At 42.5% G+C, this 20,273-nt stretch overlaps 1 protein-coding gene across 1 annotated transcript in view; it reads left to right on the forward strand.

Moving 5' to 3' along the window:
* Nucleotides 1–20,273, forward strand: part of LOC124038250 (apoptosis-stimulating of p53 protein 2-like) — a 60,793-nt gene that overhangs the window by 16,039 nt on the left and 24,481 nt on the right. The window contains 8 exon segments of the mRNA XM_046353875.1: nt 7,303–7,450; nt 12,097–12,210; nt 15,084–15,154; nt 15,860–15,961; nt 17,753–17,915; nt 18,050–18,231; nt 19,707–19,871; nt 20,112–20,153. Of these exon segments, the coding sequence (XP_046209831.1) occupies nt 7,303–7,450; nt 12,097–12,210; nt 15,084–15,154; nt 15,860–15,961; nt 17,753–17,915; nt 18,050–18,231; nt 19,707–19,871; nt 20,112–20,153 (987 nt within the window).

Below are 20,273 nucleotides of genomic sequence, written 5' to 3' on the forward strand. Positions count from 1 at the left end.
TAGTGATTTCTGGGTGACTTTTCCTGTCCTGCTGGGATTTAAAGCCCTCTTGTAAAAAAGAGCTAATCTATTGCATTGAAGAGTCAAAGGGAACTCCATGCTTGTCTTACATGATTTGTTGCCCAACACAACAACCAAGCAGCCATAAACAATCATGTATCTGGGTCACTGTTATTTGAAACCTTGCAGAGCAAATCTGGCAAAGCCCTCCTACAAAGCTGAAGCTTCTACTCTCCTAGAGCTGTTGAATGATCCACACACACTGTAGTCCAGTGGTTCAAAAATCTAATTTTATTGGTCACATACACACATTTAGCAGATGTTGTAGTGTAATGCATGTAAAGAAGTGGAGTGCTGGCTCGAGGTTGAGGTTTCCCTTCTAAGCAAAGGCTGATCCCAGTTATTTGGCACAGATCTTGGATAAGCTTTAAGCACAGATCTAGGACCAGCACAAAATAACAACAGCAACTAAAACTATTCAGTGTTGAGGAACTTAATGAGGGCAGGGGGCTCCCCTTTTAGGTGACGTTTGTGAAAGATTTGTCTGCCAATGTTAACCCTTTCTCTTTATCTGGGGTGGTACTTTGTAGGGTTGGCTTGAATCACTGAAACCACTGTGACCCTTTCATTTACAACCCGCCCCCCATCACCCTACTGTTGTAAGCCAAGCATGAGCTATGGTTTATTACCTAATTGTTTTATAAAGTGTACTTTTGCGTCCTAATTTACCAAAGCTACTGGTTAGGTCTGGACCACCTAGATTATCTGCATCATCAGCTGTGATTTTAATTGTTTGTATTGGGCGGTTGCTTTTGATGACTTACACCTGCATATTTAAAAAGAGAGAACATTTATGGTTAGAATGGACTATTAGAAGTATAGCTACCTAGTTAGGACAATGTCAGTGTTCTGAAAAGACAGAATAAGTGAATGGAATGTAGTTGATGCCTTTTTGGAATCTTCTCTAACCGTTCTGGTGCTCTCACATAAAGCCACACAAGGACAGGAACCCATTTTAGACCATTGAGATGCAGTGACATGTGTGTAGCCCACTCCTTTGAACATTGTGCCTTCGGAAAGTATTCAGACCTTGACTTTTCCACATTTTATTACATTACACCCTTATTCAATTTTTTTATTTTTATCCCTAGCATTCTACACACAATACCCCATAATGACACAGCAAAAAGTTATTTAGAAATTTATGCTAATAAATAAAGAATCATACCGTATTGACATAAGTATTCTGACCCTTTGCTATGAGACTCAATTGTGCTCAGGTGCATCCTGTTTCCATTGTTTATCCTTGATTTTTCTACAACTTGGAATCCACCTGTGGTAAATTCAATTGATTGGACATGATTTGGAAAGGCACACAACTGTCAATATAAGGTCCCACTGTTGGCAGTTTATGTCAGAACAAAAACCAAGCCAAATCGTCGAAGGAATTGTCCTTAGAGTTTCCGAGACATGATTGTGTTGAGGAACAGATCAGGGGAGGGTACCAAAACATTTTTCTGCCGCATTGAATGTCCTCAAGAACACAATGGCCTCATCACTCTTAAATGGAAGTAGTTTGGAACCACCAAGACTCTTCTTAGAGCTGGCAGCCCGGGCAAACTGACGAAGAACCCAATGGTCACCTCTGACAGAGCTCCAGAGTTCCTCTGTGGAGATGGGAGAACCTTCCAGAAGGACAACCATCTCTGCAGTATTCCACCACTCAGGCCTTTATGGTAGAGGGACCAGACAGAAGCCACTCTTCAGTAAAAGGCACATGACTGCCTGCTTGGAGTTTGCCAAAAGGCAACTAAAAACATGATTCTCTGGTCTGATGAAACCAACATTGAACTATTTGGCCTGAATGCCAAGCGTCACATCTGTGCTCTTATGGGAACTGTCAACTGTAGGACCTTATATAGACAGGTGTGTGCCTTTCCAAATCATGGCCAATCAATTGACAGACTATCCAGGCGAAAGCTGTGATCCCTTATTGACGTCACCTGTTAAATCCACTTCAATCAGTGTAGATGAAATGGCGGAGTCAGGTTAAAGGGGTTGAATGGGCAGGACAAAATATTTAAGTGCCTTTGAACGGGGTATGGTAGTAGGTGTCAGGTGTACTGGTTTGAATTTGTCAAGAACTGCAATAGTTCTGGGTTTTTCACACTCAAGTGTCCCATGTGTCTCAAGAATGGTCCACCAGCCAACGTGACACAACTGTGGGAAGAATTGGAGTCAACATATGCCAGCATCCCTTTGGAATGCTTTTGACACCTTGTAGAGTCCATGCCCCGACAAATGTAGGCTGTTGTAAGACCCAAAAGGGAGTGCTACTCAATATTAGGAAGGTGTTCCTAATGTTTTTTATTTATTTTCAGTGTGTTTATATGGACACACCTACTCGTTTAAGGATTTTTCTTTAGTTTGACTATTTTCTACATTGTAGAGTAATAGTGAACACACAACAAACATGAAATAACACATGGAATCATGTAGTAACCAAAAAAAGTGTTAAATAAATTAAAATCTATTTTATATTTGAGGTTCTTCAAAGTAGCCACCCTTTGCCTTGATGACCGTTTTCTACACCCTTGACATTCTCAACCAGCTTCACGAGGTAGTCACCTGGAATGCATTTCAATTAACAGGTGTGCCATGTTAAAAGTTAATTTGTGGAATTTCTTTCCTTTTTAATGTGTTTGTGCCAATCAGTTATTCGGTGACAAGGTAGAGGTGGAATACAGAAGATAGCCCTATTTGGTAAAATACCAAGTCCATATTATGGCAAGAACTACATTTACATTTACATTTAAGTCATTTAGCAGACGCTCTTATCCAGAGCGACTTACAAATTGGTGCATTCACCTTATGACATCCAGTGGAACAACCACTTTACAATAGTGCATCTAAGTATTTTAAGGGGGGTGAGAAGGATTACTTTATCCTATCCTAGGTATTCCTTAAAGAGGTGGGGTTTCAGGTGTCTCCGGAAGGTGGTGATTGACTCCGCTGTCCTGGCGTCGTGAGGGAGTTTGTTCCACCATTGGGGAGCCAGAGCAGCGAACAGTTTTGACTGAGCTGAGCGGGAACTGTACTTCCTCAGTGGTAGGGAGGCGAGCAGGCCAGAGGTGGATGAACGCAGTGCCCTTATTTGGGTGTAGGGCCTGATCAGAGCCTGGAGGTACTGAGGTGCCGTTCCCCTCACAGCTCCGTAGGCAAGCACCATGGTCTTGTAGCGGATGCGAGCTTCAACTGGAAGCCAGTGGAGAGCGGAGGAGCGGGGTGACGTGAGAGAACTTGGGAAGGTTGAACACTAGATGGGCTGCGGCGTTCTGGATGAGTTGTAGGGGTTTAATGGCACAGGCAGGGAGCCCAGCCAACAGCGAGTTGCAGTAATCCAGACGGGAGATGACAAGTGCCTGGATTAGGACCTGCGCCGCTTCCTGTGTGAGGCAGGGTCGTACTCTGCGGATGTTGTAGAGCATGAACCTACAGGAACGGGCCACCGCCTTGATGTTAGTTGAGAACGACAGTTTGTTGTCCAGGATCACGCCAAGGTTCTTAGCGCTCTGGGAGGAGGACACAATGGAGTTGTCAACCGTGATGGCGAGATCATGGAACGGGCAGTCCTTCCCCGGGAGGAAGAGCAGCTCCGTCTTGCCGAAGTTCAGCTTGAGGTGGTGATCCGTCATCCACACTGATATGTCTGCCAGACATGCAGAGATGCGATTCGCCACCTGGTCATCAGAAGGGGGAAAGGAGAAGATTAATTGTGTGTCGTCTGCATAGCAATGATAGGAGAGACCATGTGAGGTTATGACAGAGCCAAGTGACTTGGTGTATAGCGAGAATAGGAGAGGGCCTAGAACAGAGCCCTGGGGGACACCAGTGGTGAGAGCGCGTGGTGAGGAGACAGATTCTCGCCACGCCACCTGGTAGGAGCGACCTGTCAGGTAGGACGCAATCCAAGCGTGAGCCGCGCCGGAGATGCCCAACTCGGAGAGGGTGGAGAGGAGGATCTGATGGTTCACAGTATCGAAGGCAGCCGATAGGTCTAGAAGGATGAGAGCAGAGGAGAGAGAGTTAGCTTTAGCGGTGCGGAGCGCCTCCGTGATACAGAGAAGAGCAGTCTCAGTTGAATGACTAGTCTTGAAACCTGACTGATTTGGAGCAAGAAGGTCATTCTGAGAGAGATAGCGGGAGAGCTGACCAAGGACGGCACGTTCAAGAGTTTTGGAGAGAAAAGAAAGAAGGGATACTGGTCTGTAGTTGTTGACATCGGAGGGATCGAGTGTAGGTTTTTTCAGAAGGGGTGCAACTCTCGCTCTCTTGAAGACGGAAGGGACGTAGCCAGCGGTCAGGGATAAGTTGATGAGCGAGGTGAGGTAAGGGAGAAGGTCTCCGGAAATGGTCTGGAGAAGAGAGGAGGGGATAGGGTCGAGCGGGCAGGTTGTTGGGCGGCCGGCCGTCACAAGACGCGAGATTTCATCTGGAGAGAGAGGGGAGAAAGAGGTCAGAGCACAGGGTAGGGCAGTGTGAGCAGAACCAGCGGTGTTGTTTGACTTAGCAAACGAGGATCGGATGTCGTCGATCTTCTTTTCAAAATGGTTGAAGTCATCTGCAGAGAGGGAGGAGGGGGAGGGGGAGGAGGATTCAGGAGGGAGGAGAATGTGGCAAAGAGCTTCCTAGGGTTAGAGGCAGATGCTTGGAATTTAGAGTGGTAGAAAGTGGCTTTAGCAGCAGAGACAGAGGAGGAAAATGTAGAGAGGAGGGAGTGAAAGGATGCCAGGTCCGCAGGGAGGCGAGTTTTCCTCCATTTCCGCTCGGCCTTCCGGAGCCCTGTTCTGTGAGCTCGCATTGAGTCGTCAAGCCACGGAGCGGGAGGGGAGGACCGAGCTACTACTCAAATAAGCAAAAGAGAAATGACAGTCCATTACTTTAAGACATGAAATTCAGTCAATCTGGAAAAAGTAAATCCTGGAAAATAAGGTTTAAAGTTTCTTCAAGTGCAGTTGCAAAAACCATCAAGCGCTATGATGAAACTGGTTCTCATGAGAACCGCCACAGGAAAGGAATACCCAGACTTACCCCTGCTGCGGAGGGTAAGTTCATTAGAGTTGCCTGCACCTCAGATTGCAGTCCAAATAAATGCTTCATAGAGTTCAAGTAGCAAACAGATCTCAACATCAACTGTTCAGAGGAGACTGTGTGAATCAGGCCTTCACGGTCAAATTGCTGAAAAGAAACCAATGAAAATAAGAGACTTGCTTGGGCCAAGAAACATGAGCAATGGACATTAGACCAGTGAAAGTCTGTCCATTGATCTGATGAGTCCAAATTTTAGATTTTTGGTTCCAACTGTGTGTCTTTGTGAGACGCAGAGTAGGTGAACGGATGATCTCCGCATGTGTGGTTCCCACCGTAAGGCATGGAGAAGGAGGTGTGATGGTGTGGGGGTGCTTTGCTGGTGACAGTTTCAGTGATTTATTTAGAATTCAAGGCATCCATAACCAGCATGGCCACCACAGCATTCTGCAGCGATACGCCATCCTGTCTAGTTGGCGCTTAGTGGGACTATCATTTGTTTTTCAACAGGACAATGCCCCAACACACCTCCGGGCTGTGTAAGGGCTATTTGACCAAGAGTGAGAGTGATGGAGTGCTGTATCAGATTATCTGGTCTCCACAATCACCCAACATCAACCCATTTGAGATGGTTTGGGATGAGTTGGACTGCAGAGTGAAAGAAAAGCAGCCAACAAGTGCTCAGCATATGTGGAAACTCCTTCAAGACTGTTGGAAAAGCATTCCAGGTGAAGCTGGTTGAGAGAATGCCAAGAGTGTGAAAAGCTGTCATAAAGGAAAAGGGTGGCTACTTTGAAGAATCTCACATTTTAAATATATTTTGTTTAATACTTTTTTGGTTACTACATGATTCCATATGTGGTATTTCATAGTTTTGATGTCATCACTATTATTCTACAATGTAGAAAATTGTAAAAATAAAGAAAAACCCTTGAATGAGCAGGTGTGTCCAAACTTTTGACTTGCACTGTGTGTGTGCCCGCTCACACAGGTAACTGCCAAAATAAAGGAAACACCAATTTAAAGTACGTTTAGTAGGGCGTTGGGACACCACGAGCCAGAACAGCTTAAAAACACCTTGGCATAGATTCTACAAGTGTCTGGAATTTTATTGGAGGGATACGATGCCATTCTGCCACGAGATATTCAAAAATTTAGTGTTTTGTTGGTGGTGGTGGAAATACTATCTCCAGCACCGCTCTAGATTCTGCCATAAGCATACAATTGGGTTTACATTTGTAACCTGAGACAGCCATGGCATATGGTTGACATCGTTTTCAAACCATTCAGTGACCACTCTTGCCCTGTGGATCTGGGAATTGTCATCCTATGGGAGCATAGCCATGGAAGCCAAAATAATGGTCAAAATTACAATGTTGAGCACTTTTAGTTCCTCAGTAGGTAGAAAGACGCTATATAAAGCCAATCCATTATTTTGATATATATATATATTTTTTTTAAGTAGGCAAGTCAGTTTATAACAAATTCTTATTTACAATGACTGCCTAACAAAAAGCAAAAGGCCTCCTTTTATATATATAGGACAAAACACACATCACAACAAGAGAGACCTTAGACAACAACATAACAAGTCAGCAACACATGACAAAACAGCATGGTAGCAACACAACAGGGTAGCAGCCCAAAACAGGGTACAAACATTGTTGGGCACAGACAGCAGCACAAAGGGAAAGAAGGTAGACAATACATCACTCAAAGCAACCACAACTGTCAGTTAGAGTGTCCATGATTGATTCTTTGAATGAAAAGATTGAGAGAACTGTCCAGTTTGAGTGTTTGTTGCAGCTCGTTCCAGTCGCTAGCTGCAGCGTACTGAAAAGATGAGCGACTCAGGGATGTGTGTGCTTTGAGGACATTTAGCAGAATGTGACTGGCAGAACGGGTGTTGTACGTGGAGGATGAGGGCTGCAGTAGATCTCAGATTATTATTAAGATGGCCTGCCCAGAATATGTATACATGAGCCTAAGCATGATGGGATGTTATTTGCTTAATTAATTCAAGAACCACACCTGTGTGGAAGCCCCTGCTTTCAATATACTAATTATCTGTATTTTAATTGTTTTTCCATTATTTTGGTTTGTGAGCGCTACTTTCAGAACTACTGGCTAAAAAACGATACAAAAATACTTGGAATCTCTTTTATAGGATGTCATCATGTTAATATCCTGTCTTTGTCTCTCTCTGCCCCCCAGATGTTCTTGACAGTGTACCTCAGTAACAATGACCAGCATTTTACCGAGGTGCCCGTTACCCCGGATACTCTGTGCCGGGACGTGGTGGAGCTGTGTAAGGAGCCCGGAGAGACAGAATGCCACCTGGCTGAGATGTGGCGCGGATCTGGTGAGCATTCTCCCCTTTACACCTGCAGATGCCTGTCAATCTGACAACTAACACCTGTAGAGGCCTGTGTGAAATAAGGAACCTGGACCAGTAACAATACCTATGATCTAGTGATTACTTGAGGAAAACACATCTAGGCTAATCTTCTAATCAAACTTCAAGAGCATATGAAACATAAATAGGGAGAGTTTTGAGACAAAATACTATTTTGGAAAGCACACAAAGAAGAGAGGTGTGTTGACTGTGCCAACTGGCCAGACTTGATGCTTCTACTGAAGAGCTCAACTTTGTCTGTGTCTCCGTTGCTAATAAGCTGGGTGTGTTATTCCCTAAAAAAACAGTTGCATACTGTTTTGCGGTCTGCACTGATGTGAAACTGTCTGCGTTCTAGGCTTGGAAGATATATACTGTTTGTACTGTTTTTTTTCAGAAATTATTTGGTTTGCTAACTTGCTAGCTGAGTGGCTAGATGTCAAGATTAAGCTTATTGGTTACAGCAGAGACATTCAAACACCTCCTGGATCAAGATCCCTGTTGCCTAAATGGTTTTATTTGTCAAAAACATTAGCACACCTTGTGTGCAATTCCGGTAATACCGTATGACCCGGTATGATACAGAAACGGTATGACAATCTGGATACTGCCCTACCCTAGTGTGTAATGACCTGATTATTTGACTGTCATTTTTTGTTAAGAGTGACAACATGATCGATGTGGTTGGAACAGTCTAACTACATTGGTGCAATAATCAACTATGTGATTAGTACTTCTGTGTAATGAAGAGAAGATGGATGAGGGTGTTAAAGGTTGGAGTGGTTGACTAATAGGCCTGTTGGATCAGAACCAGCTCAGCTGAAAACATCAACAACATATCTTTGTCCTTCCCTGAGGTACCACCTCTCCGGGACATGAAGTGAAAATGTGACTCGTTTCAGGAAGCTAGGCGTATGTCACATGTCACTACTTCACTGGTGAGGCATTTGAATATAAACATGTTTTTTTTTATTATCAGAATGCGGTTTTTGGTAGAAATGCCTTCTGGAACGGGAACTGCCTTAACTTCTAATGAATTGAATCCCGTTAACGGGATCGATATGACAACAGCCAGTGAAAGTGCAGGGCGCCAAATATAAAACAACAAATCACATAATTAAAATTCCTCAAACATACATGTATCCTATACCGTTTTAAAGGTAATCTTGTTATTAATCCCACCACAGTGTCGGATTTCAAATAGGCTTTACAGTGAAAGCACCACAGACGATTATGTTAGGTCACCACCAACTCACAGAAAAACACAGCCATTTTTCCAGCCAAAGAGAGGAGTCACATAAAGCACAAATAGAGATTAAATTAATCACTAACCTTTGATGGTCTTCATCAGATGACACTCATAGGACTTCATGTATGTTTTGTTTGATAAAGTTAATAAAAAGTTAATAAAAAAAAATATAAAAATAAAAACTCAGTATACATTGGTGCGTTATGTTCACTAGTTCCAAAAACATCCAGTGATATTGCAGAGAGCCACATCATTTACAGAAATACTCATTATAAATGTTGATGAAAATACAATTTTTAGACATGGAAATATAGATATACCTCTCCATAATGCAATCGCTGTGTCAGATTTAAAAAAAACTTTACGGAAAAAGCAAACCATGCAATAATCTGAGACGGCGCTCAGAAAAAAAACGAACAATTATCCACCATGTTGGAGACAACAGAAATCAGAAATGACATTATAAATATTCCCTTATCCTTGGTGATTTTCATAAGAATGCACTCCCAGGAATCCCAGTTCCACATTAAATGTTTGATTTAGTTCGATAATGTCCATCAATTGTGTCCAAAGAGCTACTTTTGTTAGCACGTTTGGTAAACAAATCCAAAGTCATGAAGCGCGTTCCCTAGTTGCAGACAAAATGTCAAAAAGTTCCGTTCCTGTCCGTAGAAACATGTCAAACGATGTATGGAATCAATCTTTAAATGTTTTCAACATAAAACGTCAATAAAGTTCCAACCGGAACATTCCATTGTCTTCAGAAGTGCAATGGAACAGAGCTCCCTCTCATGTGAACGCACATGGTCAGAGCATGGTCAGCTCATGGCAGACCTGACTGATTCCTCTCTCATTTGGTCCCACTTCACAGTAGAATCCTCAAACCAGTTTCTAAAGATGGTTGACATCTAGTGGAAGCCTTAGGAAGTGCAACATAACCAATATCCCACTGTGTATTCAATCGGGGCTGGGTTGAAAATCGACCAACCTCAGATTTCCCACTTCCTGTTTGGATTTCTTCTCAGGTTTTTGCCTGTCATATGAGTTCTGTTATACACACAGACATCATTCAAACAGTTTAAGAAACGTCAGAGTGTTTTCTATCCAATACTAATAATATGCATATATTAGCAACTGGGACTGAGGAGCAGGCCGTTTACTCTGGGCACCTCTGGGCACCTTTCATCCAAGCTACTCAATTCTGCCCCTGCAGCCATAAGAAGTTAATAAGAAACGTGTATGCCATCTGTAAATACAAATACAGTTGTTACATTTATGTGCCTAGTTGGTTTAGCCACTGTAAAAGTCAGGAACCTTCCCACTAGCCAAGCTTGGTAGAGATAATGGATGGGCTGGACATGCCGAGAGATGAGTTCGGATTGGTCTGCTATGTAGCATGCTTTGCCTAATAACAAAGGGCTACTCTATGTGTAGGTAATCCTTTCTAACACAGCTTATTTTTAAGATATCACAATTAACTACAAAAGTGTTGCTCTCCACTTTCTGGAGGACAGTTTTGAAATCAGTGAAATGCCCGGTGGAAACAGAGTATGATAGCTAAGGAGATGGAGAACATTCTGGCGTTTGATTTCAAATATGTGGAGGGAGTCAAAGGGAACACACTAAGGCAGTTGTATAAAACACCTGTCTCCGGATTACATCTTCAAACTAAGGACAACCATGGCATCCGTGACAGAGAGGGAGAAGAGTTCATCCATGGTTATGGGTAATTGAGTCTAGTTAGCTACATTTTCAGATATGATAAGTTTCTCTAATTTTGTCCGTCAAATTTAGTTTCCATCAAGTTAAAGCATACTGTCAGCTACCTAGTTAACATGACCTAGCTGGCTCGCTAGCTAAAGTTACATGTATGATCTGTGTAGTAATATTATTTGTATCTCAGGGCCATTTGAATTTCTACATGTCTAAACAAAATACTCCACTATGCAAGGTAACATTTCACTGTACCTTTTACACCTTCTGTATCCTGTGACAAATGCATTTAGATTTTAGTTGATATAATGTGTGTTTACCAGAGATAGTAATGTGAAGAACAACATGACCTGCAACAAATTCAAATTAGGATACCATCTTAGGCCAAGTTCTAAAATTCTCCGGGAGAATGCCCTGTTTTTATTTCATCATGATCACATCCGTTAGCTATTTTCTGTCATTTGCTTGCTATCAAGTTGTAAATAATGATCTTGTTGTGAGGTTGTTTTCCTGTAACAATGAACACAAATTAGCTGAAGTTAAGACATTGTCAGCTATATAATATGGTCATTATTTGAATTGGCTAGCCTGCTAACTTAACATTTTGCTAGCTAGCTAACAAGCTAGAAACAAACCAAAACATTGCTTAGAAAGTTGCATTTTGTTGCCAGGTTTGCTAGATAGACATATACTAAATTCATGTTCAAACTGATGGGTTTATTGTCGTCAAAATATACCAGTTATGCAACCCACATTACTCCCACCTGGCAACCATCGTTATGCACACCTGGACTTCATCTGTACCTTGATTACATCCCCTTTTATTTAGCCCTCAGTAGCCTCAGTCTTCAGGCAGTATTGGTTGGTTTTCATGTTCAGTACGCAGCTCCTGTTTTCTTAATTTGCCTTTCATCATTGTTATTAAACTCTTATTCTGCACCTGCTTCCAGGACTCCCTGTGTAATCATGACAAAGGGCCATTTTTTCAAAAGTGGGTTACATGTTTTTCAACTTTCAAAGCAGAATTACTTTCCCAGTGTTCCTCAGCTGTAGTGTATGATGTTCCATTTTATATCTCCGAGTCTCCAATTTTATCCAATGTATAGAAAAAACACAATTTCAAGCTTTGCTACTTAAGTCTTGATTTAAATGCATATCCTCAAAATGTAGACTAGCCTCCCCCAGTCAGTCAGTGTGGTCTGATCGGATTCACAAACCACACGACACGTGTCATACGACACACGTCATACGACACACATTGACTGCTTTTCTTTTGAGACTAAATTACTAACATTTATAGATGTATGTTTGTCCAATGTATGGATGCTGGATTGGCAGTCGCATGCGTGTACATTTTTTCTACTCTTGTCACTTTAAATCAACAACATAAAACACATCGATACTGCTAGGCAGGGTTAGAATTAAACAGATCTTTTTTGGGATGATAGTGGGTTTAAACTTTTTTATTTATTTACATTTTATAGTAGGTGCCCATGTCATTATTTCCAAATTTTGGGGGGATGCAATGATTTGTTATGGTTTAGTGGTGCTTGGGGAAACAATAACTCGATTCCATAACATCCTAAATCTGTGTGTGTGCGTTCTCTAGTCTAACCCCTTCTTCTCTTCCCCACCTCCACTCCCCCATCAGAGCGACCTGTGGGAGATGGGGAGCGGATGCTGGACGTGCTTCAGCGCTGGGGACAGCACAGGGCAGAGGTGCGCTTCTTCCTGCGTCATGACCGAGCGCCCAGCAGAGAATCGGGTTAGTTTCCAACCACCTAACAGGATGAGATGGATACAGAAGAACAAAAGCATGCCACACACCACACATACAGTACCAGTCAAAAGTTTGGACACACCTACTCATGCAAGGTTTTTTAAATATATATTTTTAAAACTATTTTCTGCATTGTATAATTGTAGTGAAGACATCAAAACGATTAAATAACACATATGGAATCATGTAGTAACCAAAAAAAGTGTTAAATCAAAATCAATTTTATGTTTGAGGTCCTTCAAAGTAGCCACCCTTTGCCTTGATGACAGCTTTGCACACGCTTGGCATTCTCTCAACCAGCTTCATGATGTAGTCACCTAGAATGTTTTTCAATTAGCAGGTGTGCCTTGTTAATTTGTGGAATTTCTTTCCTTCTTAATGCGTTTGAGACCCTCAGTTGTGTTGTGACATGGTAGGGGTGGTATAGAGAAGATAGACCTATTTGGCAAAAGACCAAGTCCATGTTATGGCAAGAACAGCTCAAGTAAGAAAAGAGAAATTAAAGTCCATCATTACTTTAAGACATGAAGTTCAGTCAATCTTGATGCAAAAAGCATTAAGCGCTGTGTTGAAACTGGCTCTCATGAGGACCGCCACAGGAAAGGAAGATCCAGAGTTACCTCTGCTGCAAAGGATAAGTTCATTAGAGTTACCAGGCTCAGAAATTGCAGCCCAAATAAATGCTTCAGAGTTCAAGTAAAAGACACATCTCAACATCAACTGTTCAGAAGAGACTGTGTGAATCAGCGCTTCATGGTCAAATTGCTTCAAAGTAACCACTACTAAAGGACATGAGTAAGAACAGGAGACTTGCTTGGGCCAAGAAACATGAGCAATGGACATTAGACCGGTGGAAATCTGTCCTTTGATCTGATGAGTTTGGCTTCAACCGCCATGTCTTTGTGAGACGCAGAGTAGGTGAACGGATGATCTCTGCATGTGTGGTTCCTACCGTGAAGCACGGAGAAGAAGGTGTGATAGTGTAGTGGTGCTTTGCTGGTGACACTGTCAGTGATTTATTTAGAATTCAAGGCACACATGGCTTGGCTACAACAGCATTCTACAGCGATGCGGCATCCCATCTGGTTTGCGCTTAGTCGGACTATTATTTTGTTTTTCAACAGGACAATGACCCAACACACCTCCAGGCTGTGTAAGGGCTATTTGACCAAGAACGAGAGTGATGGAGTGATGCATCAGATGAACTGGCCTCCACAATCACCCGACCTCAACTCAATTGAGATGGTTTGGGATGAGTTAGAGCGCAGAGTGAAAGAAAAGCAGCCAAGTGCTCAGCATATAACTCCGTCAAGACTGTTGGAAAAGCATTCCAGGTAAAGCTGGTTGAGAGAATGCCAAGAGTGTGCAAAACTGTCAAGGCAAAGGGTGGCTACTTTGAAGAATGTAAAATATATTTGTTGAACACTTTTTCTTTTGTTACTATATGTGTTTTTTAACGTCTTCACTATTATTCTACAATGTATAAAATAGTAAAAATAAAGAAACCCTTGAATAAGTAGGTGTGTCCAAACTTTTGACTTGTACTGCATATACACATGTTCATAAACAAACGAGACAGTGTAAAGACACAGCCCTCTTATCAATTACGTGACAAGTTGTTAGAAAGTAGAAACTCGGATGGCCCTCCCTCCCCACAAGACATGGATTGTACAACAGAAGCCTAACACCCCCTTGATCCACATATGCCTACAGATTGCTATTACAAGTCTTCAAATTCCAGACAAGCCTTCATTGACCCAATGCTCCAGGGCTGTCTTTGTGAAGGGGTGTTCAAATCACATCTCTATAAATGAGTTAGTCCTCCGGTGGTGGGGATCCTCTCAGCCCCTCGTTGCGTAACTACTAAGCCCTTGACCCCTCACAGCTTGGATCCGGCTCTGGGATTAGATGGCTGTTTTCCTTTCTTGACATTTTAGCCTGTTCTTTTTTCCCCCACACTGTTAGCTTGTTTGTACTTAGGCCATGTCTTCGTAGTTGGCTCACATTGCGTTCTTTCCGATAGAGTTAGTTAGCCTTGTTAGTTAGCCTTGTGATACAATCCGCTAACTAAGCATTTGTTTTTCTCCTATAGAGAGGGCTTAGCCTTTTTTTCTCCCATCTCCTTTCTTCTTTCCCATAAAATGAGCTTAGCTAGCTACCAAAAGAGATGGCTGTTTGCTCCATTAAGTTAACTAAGTAGCCTATTAAGTTAATTTGCCAATGTGATATCATTACCTTGTAGGCTAATTATTTGTCCAGAGTTAGTTTTAGCGTATTATTTTGCCCCAGAGTAGTCCCCAGGCATAGCCCATGATTGTAACAGAGGTTGTCCAAAACTTTTATTTAAGTTACTTGGTAAAGGCTTTATCTTGGGCCGGTGCTCAAGGGATTAGATCAGGTTCATTGGCCCCCTAAAACCTCCCCAACCACACAAATACGCTACGCATGTGCACCTACACACATTCTGACTCCATGAGCAGCTCCTCAGAAACCCAGAGTGCTGTAGTAAATTTGGAGATTATGACCTGTCTCTGGCGACACTGATCTCTTTGTGCTGGCTGAGTGGTTTAGCTCGTTGCTAATGCTGGCCAGTCTGTATTTGTGTAACCTCCTTGTGAACCCTACTCTCCAGCTGTAGGAACCTTTTGCAGATCGTGTGTCAGTGTATGGTATCTGAGCGAGCAGTCGCATTTTCAGTCACTCATATCAGCTTTAATTCCAACAAACACTTTGCGAGAGTTTCTCATAGTTTCCTAAGCAGACTTGGTGGCTTTTTAATGTTTCCAGTCCCCCAAGAAACTTCTGCTACTTTACTCTTCTCTCCGAGTGTCTTTGACTGAGGTTTTGGTGTGTTTCAGGTGGCTCCCGAGGATCAGACTCAAAGAGGAATGGAGTGAAGAGCCCCTCAGATAGACGGATGGAGAACGGGGTGAGTTCAGAAACCATTGACTTTAGACAAACACTTGGAGACCTTTTTAAAACAGTTTTTCATTCAGTCACTCACCGTGTGCAGTATACAGTTGTATACAGTTACAGTGTACATGTACATTTCCTATCCTATGATTCGTTGGACTGGGCTATGTTTGACCATTTCCTCTCCCTGCTCTTGGTATGCTGGTGTTAGTTTCAGACTTTTGAACCTGTAACAGCTATAGCTTCCAAAGACAAGGAGCGAGAAAAACCGGTTTGGTTACTCCTGTGTCACCAATCACACAAAAATAAATCCCTATATTTGAGCTTGTGCTATTTACCCACATGCATAGACTGTACTTGTTCTACTTGGCTTCAGGCCTGTCCTGACAGATGCAAAACACATATTTCTCTTGGTTTGGAGTGAGAGAGAGAGGGTGTTTGTACGTAGACTATTCAGTGTTTGTCTTACATTACCAACTCTCGTGTGTGTGTGTGTGTGTGTGTGTGTGTGTGTGTGTGTGTGTGTGTGTGTGTGTGTGTGTGTGTGTGTGTGTGTGTGTGTGTGTGTGTGTGTGTGTGTGTGTGTGTGTGTGTGTGTGTGTGTGTGTGTGTGTGTGTGTGTGTGTGTGTGTGTGTGTGTGTGTGTGTGTGTGTGTGTGTGTGTGTGTGTGTGTGTGTGTGTGTGTGTGTGTGTGTAACTGACTCTCTGTCTGTTGTGCAGGTGCCGGCCCCACGGATGGACATGACTCTGGCTGAGCTGCAGGAAATGGCTGCCAGACAGCAGCAGCAGATAGATGCACAGCAACAACTCCTCGCCTCCAAGGTAACAAGGGAGGGAGGGTAGAAAGAAAGAGAGGGGGGTGGAAAGGGGCTAATGAGACATGGATGAAGAAGGAAACCAAGAGAGAGCAAGTGGGGTCAGATGAAAGAGGGAGATGCGGAGAGCAAGAGAAAGTGAAAGAGGGTGGGTAAAGTGATGGAAATAAATGGAGAGATTTAAAATCAGAGATGGGGTGAGACAGAGGGAGGGGACTATTAAAGACGAGAACAAAGTGATGGAGAAAAGTTGAGAAGGGGAGTCATCAGGGAGAATTTTTTTTAAGGAATAGGAAGAGATTGCAAGATATAACCCTTTTGATGAAGCATCTGGTTCATGGGATGGCCTTGAGCAGGTGGAGTGATGGAGAAGGTAACAAACAGGAAAATCTGTATGCAAGTGTGTGTGTGTGTGTGTATTGTGCGTGTATTGTGTGTATACAGCATATACAGTAGTCTAGTGAGTGTGCGTTGGGTCAGTGCAGATAGTTTGGGTAACAATTATTTTACTATTTAGCAGTCTTATGGCTTGGGGGTCCGAGTGAGTTTATAAAAACTAATCTCCTACCATTTTGATAGATTGGAGACTGTCAGAAAACGTGGTTGTAACATTAATAATTTGGTTGTTATTCCATTGGTTCCCTCGACACTCAATGAATATGCCGCTTTTAAATGTTAGAGCAATCACAACTAAAACCTTTTCTTGTGAATGACCTCCATTACTGAGCAAAGTTTATTGCATGTGTCTCACTGAAACATGGCTGTCATCAGACTGTTGTGCTGCTCTTATTGAATTTACAGCTTTTCATATTCTAACAGAAAAGGGTGTGGGGTCAGCCTCTATTTTTACTAATGCTCTCTGCTGTAAGGACATTTTGTTTGGCAACTTTGGGTGTTTTAAGCATCATGTTTTACTGTTTAAATGTCAGCCACCAGTACTGGCCATCACCCTGTATAGGCCGCCAAGGCACTAACCCACTTTCTTTACTGATGTATCTGAACTATTGTCTATTGTCCTTAAGAACTATGGCAAAGTCATTGTCTTGAGTAATTTGAATATTCATGTTGACAAAGAGACTGACTCCAAGGCCATTGAACGTATGAATCTTTTGAGCTCTATGGATTTTATCCAACATGTTACTGTGAAGTGAAGAAAGTCAAAGTTGCAGGTCCGTTATGCTATTCTGAGAGAGCAAGTTGGCATGTACAGCACCAGTCAAACGTTCGGACACACCTACTCATTCAAGGGTTTTTCTTTATTTTGACTATTTTCTGCATCTCATTCATGCCTTACTGCATTACATGTCTGAAATGAGCTGCAAGAATAAATATAGATTTGATTTGATTAACCAGGAGAGCGGCCAAGTTAACATGCCCTGCTGGAAAATACACTACTGTTTTAAAGTATGACCTTTCTCAGGAAATACATGGCACGTTTATGGCACAATGAGTAGTTCATTGTTAAACATTGACTGTAGTGATATTAAAATGTTCAATTATATCCAATGACAGGTACTGTATGAAAACAGGTTATAGATACACCAAAATGTACATACATGTACAATTATATATAGTAGGCTGTCAATTAAATGATGAAGTAAAAAAAAAAAGACTTTGTTCGGGGAAGGTGTCAGAGCAGCTGCTATGGTTTATCAAACAACAGGCCTCCGTAACCATCCTCTTTCTTTTCTCTTACTCTCCCCTCCACAGGTGCAGTGTCTGCTACCTGAAGCCACAGCAGAGGCAGCAAAAACACTGTAATAAAGCAATCTCTCCTCTCTACTCCTCCTGTCTTTAGGAGCAGCGTCTGCGCTACATGAGGCAGCAGCAGCAGCAAGCGTCCGAGCAGGAGAAGTTGCAGCGTCTCAAGGAGAATGTGGAGAACCAGGAGACCAGGCTGAAGAAGGTCCGGGCCCTCAAGGGCCAGGTGGAGCAAAAGCGCCTCAGCAACGGCAAGCTAGGTGAGCACAGTGCTGCTATGAATGGGCAAGGGATTGGTTGTTGTTCGGATTGATTGAGCGGTGAATTGATTGGTGGATTTGTGTAGGATGACTGACTGATCGATTGGTTCAGACCTCTCCTCTCTCGTCTTTAGTGGAGGAGATAGAGCAGATGAACCGTCTGTTCCAACAGAAGCAGAAGGAGCTGGTGGTGGCTGTGTCCAAGGTGGAGGAGCTCAGCAGACAGCTGGAGATGCTCAAGAACGGCAAGATGGACTCCTTCCACGACAACCAGAGCTCTGTGGCTGAACTGGACCTCCTCTACAAGGAGCTACAGGTGTGTATGATTGGAGTTTGCAGATGAGGGACAATTGAAAATTCCATTGTACTTGAACTAAATCCCAGGAGCTCAGTTGTTAGAAAGGGTTTTTACATATGCAGGCTATTTAAGCCCAGGTCTGATTTCAAATCGCGTACATTTTGTATGTGGCTTGTGTGGGACTCAAACCCTGAACTATCTTTACTACCATGCCCTAACTAATCAACTGAGCCATCAGAACCACTGGTTCATAGCCTCATACAGTGCCTTCAGAAAGTATTCACACCCCTTGACTTTTTCGACATTTTGCTATTTTACAGCCTGAATTTAAAATGATTTATTATTTTCTTTTTTGGTCACTGGCCTACACACAGTACCCCATGATGTCAAAGTGGAATAATGTTTTTTGAAATGTTTACAAATGAATTAAAAATGAGCTGAAATGTCTTGAGTTAATAAGTATGTTGAATACTTATTAACTCAAGACATTTCAGCTCATTTTTAAGCCTAAATAAGTTTAAGAGTAATAATTTGCTTAACAAATCACATAAGTTGCATGGACTCACTCTTTGTGCAATAAGAGTGTTTAACAGGATATTTGAATGACTATCTCATCTCTATACTCCACACATACAATTATCTGTAAGGTCCCTCATTCGAGCAGTGCATTTCAAATACGGACCAGGGAGGTTTCCAATGCCTCGCAGAGAAGAGCACCTATTGGGAAATGGGTAAAACAAAACAAAAAAAAGCAGACATTGAATATCCATTTGAGCATGGTGAAGTTATTAATTACACTTTGGATGCTGTATCAATACACTCAGTCACTACAAACATACAGGCGTCCTTCCTAAAAACCTAGCTCAGTCTACCTTCCAACAAACACTGGGAAACAAATTCACCTTTCAGAAGGAAAGCCTAAATCACAAGCCCAAATATACACTGGAGTTGCTTACCAAGACGACATTGAATGTTCCTGAGTGGCCTAGTTACAGTTTTGACTTAAAATGGCTTGAAAATCTATGGCAAGACTTGAAAATTGCTGTCTAGCAATGATCAGCAACCAACTTGACAGAGCTTGAAGATTTATTTTTAAAAGAATCATGTGCAATTGTATTGTACAGTCCAGGTGTGCAAAGCTCTTAAGAGACTTACCCAGAAAGACTCACAGCTGTAATCGCTGCTAAAGGTGATTCTAACATTTATTGACTCAGTGGTCTGAATACTTATGTAAATCATATATTTCTGTATTTAATTTTCAGTCAATTTGCTAACATTTCTAAAAACATGTTTCACTTTGTCATTATGTGGTATTGGGTGTAGATGGGTGAGAAACAAAATACATTTTAGCAATTTTTTAATTCAGACTGTAACACAACAAAATGTGGAATAAGTCAAGGTGTATGAATACTTCTGATGGCACACTGTATGTCCTCTACCCTGTCCTCCATCCGAGTTCAGCTCTCTGACATGTCATCTCTTGTCCCCTCTAGCTGCGTAACAAGCTGAACCAGGAGCAGAACTCAAAGCTGCAGCATCAGAGAGAGAGTCTGAACAAGCGCAACCTGGAGGTGGCCTCTATGGACAAAAGGGTCAGTGAGCTCCGAGACCGCCTCTGGAAGAAGAAGGCCGCTCTGCAGCAGAAAGAGAACCTGCCTGTGAGTGTACACACACGCACATAGTGTACATGCGCACATACTGTACACGCACAAACACATGTGCACTCGCACACACACATGCGCACAGATGAGTGCAGAACTACTGCTTTGACATCTCAAGACTTTGTGAAAGAAATGGAAATGTTTATTGTGAAGCACACCCTATCAAAATTGATAACCTGAGCGCCCCCTTGGGGCTGCAGAGTATAAACACAACTGTATTTTGTTTACCTCTGAAAGCCCCAGATGCCCTGGCCCTCAGAGCCGGCCTCTATCAAAAAAGTAAGACGCCTCAAACCTGTCTCTTGTTGCCTTTCTGCACTGACAAACAAATCACTGACCCACAGGACTGAAATACACTCGGATATCTCCTTCCACAGTTCACTTTTTCAATCTCTCTCT

The sequence above is a fragment of the Oncorhynchus gorbuscha genome, linkage group LG06, assembly GCF_021184085.1.
Source record: "Oncorhynchus gorbuscha isolate QuinsamMale2020 ecotype Even-year linkage group LG06, OgorEven_v1.0, whole genome shotgun sequence".
Classification (NCBI taxonomy): Eukaryota; Metazoa; Chordata; class Actinopteri; order Salmoniformes; family Salmonidae; genus Oncorhynchus; species Oncorhynchus gorbuscha.